Source organism: Lactuca serriola, chromosome 7 (assembly GCF_051521515.1).
Source record: "Lactuca serriola cultivar US96UC23 chromosome 7, Lser_US96UC23_V15, whole genome shotgun sequence".
In the NCBI taxonomy this organism is placed as follows: domain Eukaryota; kingdom Viridiplantae; phylum Streptophyta; class Magnoliopsida; order Asterales; family Asteraceae; genus Lactuca; species Lactuca serriola.
Window position 1 is genome coordinate 156,002,341 of NC_136414.1, and position 6,529 is coordinate 156,008,869.

Here is a 6,529-nt window from a genome sequence, read left to right on the forward strand (position 1 = left end):
AAACTTTTTTTGGGTTATTTTATTCAAATAAACTTTATATTATGGTTAAATTACTCAATTTCCCTAGTTGGTTATTTCAACACAATTAGAACAACATATTTTTCAAAAACAATGTTAATTGTAAAACAAATAATTGTTTTGAAGAAAAACTTTAATGTGTTTTTAAGCAGAAATATTATTTTAATGTTAAATTGTGTAAAAATTTCAATATATATATAAATGTGTATAATAAACGTAATTTGTTACACGTTAAAGTCGTTAAACACCGAAAGAGTTGTTGGAAACTGGTTATACCAACTATTGTCGATAAAAAAAAATATTATTTTTAAACAGAATTTTAATGTTAAAGCACAAAATAATAATAATAATAATAATAATAATAATAATAAATAAAATAAATGAATATATACACATAATTTGTTACCCGACTCATTAATTTTTGAACCATCCAATCATGTCGACTCTTACTTATATTTCCACTCTTTCTTTTCCCTTTCTCTATTCTCAAGTTGCCTTAAAGAGGGAGAGAAAGAGGTTCGTTTTTTCAGTTTGAATATACAGCATTTTGTATGTGTGAATTATGATCGAGGAAACGTGTATAAGCGGATGTGAAAGCACAGAAGAGGTTTCAGCAATGGAGGTTCCAAATTCCGATGGAGAAGTCCGGCGGAGTAGAGATACAGATGTTACAAGCTCCGGCACCGGTAAGAGAAGAAGATTGGATTCTCAAAATCAGAAGAGTGTTTTTCAGCTTCGGTTTCGGTCTCGACGTGAGATTGACGTCAATTTCCATGAGAATGTTGTTTTGACGGCGGTGTCTGGTGTTTCTGATCATGTTTCGTCGTTTATGTGCTCTATTATTGACGATTCCAGACCAGATCTGAAGGTTTGAATTCAAAATTCTAGTAAATACGACGCTTGTTTTTTTCCTAGAAGCTGATGAATTTGCTGTAGATCTTAACTAATCCGAATCGATGTTCATAATTACAGGCGGAGTGTCTTTCCGAAACCGAAATCTTCATGTTCAGTAACGACGGTTTCAGGTAAAATCAATTAATCACTCTCAATTATGATTCTGTTTCAATTTTGATCAGTTCTACCGTTTCGTTTTTGTCTGTTTACTAAAATTTTGTGTTCATGTTTGTTAATTTACAGTAGAGAGACATCTGCATCAAGTGTGGTTTCCTTGGAATCAGAAGAAATGGAGTCGTTATCCACATCTACTCCAAAGAAGAAGAAGACCGGAGCCGCAAACGAAGCTACTTCCGGTCGTAAACCACCACCGGAAAAGTCTCCTTCTCCGGCCGAGCTTGAAGAATTTTTCTCAGAAGCGGAAAAGTACGAAAAGAAACGTTTCACAGAAAAGTAAGTAGCTATGGCGATTTGTTCATGATACACATACACCAATCTTAACGTGAACCTCCACTATTCCTCCACATGCGCATTGTAGAATTTGGAGTACAATCAATATCTCCAACTAATTTTCGTTTTTACTGTTCATCAGGTACAACTATGATATCGTGAAAGATGTTCCAATGGAAGGAAGGTACCAATGGGTTCGATTAAAGCCATAATCAATGGATCCATCAGCTGTCAAATCGAAAAACATATCATCTAGTTCTTGATTATTCCATTCTTCTACTAATTTCGAATTCTAATATCTGTAACTATTTTCCCTTTTTGGGTTTCTGTTATGACAACAATTTAGGCTTTATCTCGCAATCTAACCTTTCTTCTTTCATTTCTCCATCGTTAGAAGCTTCTTCTTCTGCAACATAACTATTAACAAACAATTCTACACTCTCTCTCTTCTGCAACTGTAATTTTGTGGGGCATATATGGGACAATTCCTTGCAGCCTGCTACAAATCCGGGTATAAATACTTTCTTACAATTATGTTTAATTATTTTCAAATAATTTTGGGAAATTTTCAATTTTGAGAGTTTAAAATTTTGATTGTGATCATAATTTCCACATGAAAGAATCTTGTACAACATGATGATGGTTATAAAAGTTCCCTTTTTTGTGAAGGGTCCTTTGCGTTGAGCCCTTTGTGTTTTTTGATCATTTCATCTCATGTTATTTTGTTGTCATGTGCACTTTTTTGGCCTACATTTATTGCTTTTCCAATTTTGGAATTTTATCTTTGGAGATTCTTACAATTATATCTTTTTGCATCTTTATAGAGCTTTTATCTATATAAAGCAACAAGTTTTATTGTTTTTAAAGACATTTACGTATAAAGCTGGTGAATTAGTTAAATAAAAATGTAAAATTTGTTATGTTATTATTATTAAAGAATTATAAAAATGAAGAATAAGTGAAGGCACGTGCAAGGATCGTGCTTCGGATCCGATGCAACGATTTGTAGTTTTGTACTTCCAACGCTCCTATGGCAAAATCGAGACCCGTGAAGGAAAGAAACAAGAGAATGTTGCTTGCTATATCTTATTATCTTTTTGTAATTAAATAATCAAAATAAATGTTTGGTACTTTAAAATATTTTTTTAATAGGATAATTAAGAAAAATGGGTATAGAATATTTCAATTACGAGTAAAACGTTTATAATTTATACATTTCAACCTTTTAACTCAAATGTGGCTAAAGTTCGAAAATTTTAGAAAAACATTACACATGTTATGTTTTTACATCGATCCGGAAGACAACCGTTAGCAAGTTGTGTCGATAACTATTTTTAGATGACAAACGGAAATGCATGACGTATTGGACTCTATTGAGGAGCTCTATATCCTTTGTGTAAGAAACCAAAAGTATAAAATGTGAATCATATAAACACATGTTTGATTTTTCATCCATGTTTTTTTACATTGCATGAGCACTTTCCACTACGAAACCTCTACTCCTCAAGCATGTAATAGGGGAAACACATGTTAGATCCACACATGCATGTTCACCTTATACCCATCTAAAACCAAAATAGCAGTTGGTCAAAGTCTTGATCTTGCTTCAAATGAGTCGGTTAAGATATTCATAAGAGCTTATTTTAGTGAAAACTTCAATAGCGCCTGAAAATAATATCTCTAACCATATCATGTCGGTATTTGAAATATGTAAGCTCTCTACAATCTATTACATGCTCACTAAAAGAAGTCCAAACATGTCTTGCGACAAAACAGACATATGTCATTAACCGGGAATTGTAGAATCATAATGTAATATTTAATCATTGTATGATAATCCACTAGCGACATATGTTGGACAACATCATCTATAAGAATAATCACAAGAAAATTATTATAATATGGTATTCGTTTACATTAAAAACTACTTTTTGTCTTCCAATAATGTTGAAGTGTACTTCCACGTCCTGGATAATTTTACTTAAAGGGGACATTCACCAATGTATATTAGGAGTTAGTGGGGTTTCCTTATTAGTCAAATCTTATCATGAAAACAAGCTAAAACATAAACATAATTAGAATCCATACCACATATTTCATTGTCCTATAAGATATGGTGCTGTAAAATCCATGAGGCCGTAAACTCCTCCAAGGAGTGTTTTTGATGCCCTAGTCCCTTCCAAAGGCCAAATCACTTAGTAGAAATGCTTCAAAAGGCTTGTTAAACCACAAAACAACACATGGTCATAAGGACTAGAGTTTACGACCGTAAACTCTAGAGTTTACTGCCGTAAACTCCCTAGGTCATGACCATCAAAACCGTAAACTCCAAGGGAGTTTACCCTTGGACTCCAAACACATTAGCTTTGCCCTACCAACACTCGGATGCAATCCTTGTGATCTTTAACACCTGAAACAAAGTGTTTTCATGTTCTAGGGTGTCCCAACTTAATTTATTAGTTATAAATTGGCTAATTAGTTATAGTTATATATATATATATATATATATATATATATATATATATATATATATGTTTATCATATGATAACTAGGCTCGTGCGTGTGTACAAGTCTTCATTTGTCACCTAGCACCGTACCCGACACTTCAATCCAATCCATTCACCAAAAGTGAGTTCATACCCCTTTAACTAACCTTTTAAATACTTTTAAATATTTTAAATGCTTTAATATGGGGGGGGGGGGGGGGAATACAAGTTGAATACTTTAAGTTATTACATCAATCACATGTGATTAATAACTACAAAACCAATGATTTTATTACTGTTCAAACTGTTTATCAAACTGTTTTACTTCAAACTAATTTACAAACTCTTTTACTTATCAATTACTTCTACTTAAACTCTTTTATACTTATTATAAATTGCATGCCTGTATATGTATGGTTATATAAGAAATGTTTAAAAGGCTTAGGAAGGCCGCACACCCTATTTCCTTTTCCTCGATTTGGATGTGGTCTGGTGGGATATCGGGCAGCCGTCCGAAGGTTGTTTCAATATTAATTATAGGTTGTTTCAATATTAATTATAGGTTGTTTCAATATTAATTATATATCATGTGTACATATATAGTCATAAAAGTTCTTCCATATTCATGCGTACTAGTTACATCATTAGTAAGTTACCATCGGGGTAACACAGGATCATACTTATACTATTGCTAGATCAATGAGTCAGTTCATTCATGAGTCAGTACTTATTACTATGAGAACATATACAACTATACTAGAAAGAGAACATATACAATTATACTAGAAGAAGAACATATACAACTATACTAGAAGAACATATACAACTATACTAGGAGAAGAACATATACAACTATACTAGAAAGAGAACATATACAACGATACTAGAACGAGTAACAACACATTACATATACATGAATACGTTAACAAATTATGATCCACTGTATCGGAGCATGCCTTCAATGTCATGGCCCGAGTTGTTACCAGAGTTTCTTGGAGGGAGAGCGTGAGTTTGCGTATAGATCTATACTGGATTGACTATCCTACACCTTGCTGCTAGCTACAGTCGGTCCTGCAGGTCCGCGGGTGCCAAACGTCATTCTTTTTACGACCTACATTTGTCGTTGTTACCCAGTCGATAGTATGGTACAATTAATCACATGATACCTTAATATAAATCCGGTTTAAGGTAGTTAGTACAACAATAGTTCCTATAATACAACACTACAGTACTACAATAATTTACCCTTTACATATATTTAGTGATTATTTCACTTAAACATTAATGTACAAACTATATTTTGTTAATGATAGTTACACTTGGGAAATTACACACTTTTACAATAAACGAACATACAAAATAGTTACACTTTGGTAGAAGGCTACTTTTAATAGAAAATATAGGTTTTTCTGAGAGATTCAAACTTTTACAAACACTTACAAACGTTCACATACTGTTATCACCAATGTTTACAAACTCATACTTTAAAACCACGTTCAAACGTTTTGATACAAACACCGACACTAAAATACTTATGAACTCGCCAGCTTAATGTTGATAAACTCTTTCAAAATAACTTGTATTCTCAAGTCGACAGTAGACAGGTACCGAGGCCAACTTTTGAGAAGATGGAGCGCATCCAAAATTCATCTTATTATTTTGATTTACTTTTTGGTGTCTATAACTATACGGAACACACCTGTATTAAAATTATATATTTAATGCAATGGATGATGTACTTTGCTTATTTACTATTATATTGTGTTGTGATACTTTACATGACGTCCTCCGCCCTAGAACATTTTCGCCGTTCTTGGTTTTGGGGTGTGACAGATTGGTATCAGAGCGTTGTTTATAGTGAATTGAGTATATCAACCCATAAAAGATATACTAACTATAAACCCATTTGGGATTAAAACACTCTGACCAAGAGTCTATACTTTAAATATTAAAATATTTAATTAAGCATACTAGTCTGCATTCATACTAAAATCAGTGTCACAATGACAAGAACAAAAGTATTACGATTGTTAAATATCACAAGTGAGCTCCTAAACTTAAAATACTATAGGGGTATTTTGTGCTACTACAAGCTATTTATACACTAGATTCTTATACCTCTCTTCTCGCGTAGATTAAATGGCCGGATTCCATCATGGCGACCCGTACTTTCCAAATGAAGGAAATGTTGGGTGGATCGAAGAAGAGCCCGAAGATGAGCATCCAATCCCTTTGGATGATCACCTCGCAGAAGGCTTTTCTGATGGATCCGACTCTGAGCCTGAAGTCAACAACCTACCGCCAGTAGGTCAAGCCCCAAACAACAACCCCCGACCAGCTTTTCTAGGTCCTACACCTTTGTAGGCAACCAACTTGAATCGCTGGAGTGATGAACAGGGTCAACCCTTACCTTACTTTGGGGACCGAAGCTTTTACAACCTCAGCGAAGGTGGCTCTGCGGATCGAGCTCTGCCCGTCATAATCTGCAGGATAGCTTGAAATGGTGAACAAGGTCGAGCAGCCATCGACCGAGTCATGGAGATTGATGCCAACTCTGGTGTCAACACAGTCCGCATCCGCCGTCTTGAAGAAGAAATGGAAAGGACCAGGAGGACCAATGAGACCCTGCAGCAACATTTGGCTGCCTCCCGAGCCGAAGTCATGGAACTTCGAGCCCGTC

General features: G+C 34.4%; 1 protein-coding gene across 2 annotated transcripts; it reads left to right on the plus strand.

Annotated features, from left to right (window-relative positions):
• Nucleotides 1-444: 444 nt before the first annotated feature.
• LOC145063105 (cyclin-dependent kinase inhibitor 7-like) lies at nucleotides 445-1,741 on the plus strand. Of its 2 annotated transcripts, none has more exons than XM_079010701.1 (4): nucleotides 445-886; nucleotides 991-1,043; nucleotides 1,156-1,365; nucleotides 1,505-1,741. In XM_079010701.1, exons 1-4 carry the CDS (start codon nucleotides 581-583, stop codon nucleotides 1,572-1,574), a joined length of 639 nt encoding a protein of 212 aa, XP_078866827.1. In that variant the 5' UTR covers nucleotides 445-580; the 3' UTR covers nucleotides 1,575-1,741. The 2 variants fall into 2 exon arrangements, with proteins under 2 accessions (XP_078866827.1, XP_078866828.1); XM_079010702.1 differs by having other exon boundaries at nucleotides 1,159-1,365.
• Nucleotides 1,742-6,529: the final 4,788 nt, after the last annotated feature.

Coding starts and splice junctions, on each gene's coding strand:
- LOC145063105 (XM_079010701.1), top strand. CDS start 581: ATGATCGAGGAAACGTGTATAAGCGGATGTGAAAGCACAGAAGAGGTT. Junction 887..990: donor ATTCCAGACCAGATCTGAAG/GTTTGAATTCAA, acceptor TCATAATTACAG/GCGGAGTGTCTTTCCGAAAC. Junction 1,044..1,155: donor TTCAGTAACGACGGTTTCAG/GTAAAATCAATT, acceptor GTTAATTTACAG/TAGAGAGACATCTGCATCAA.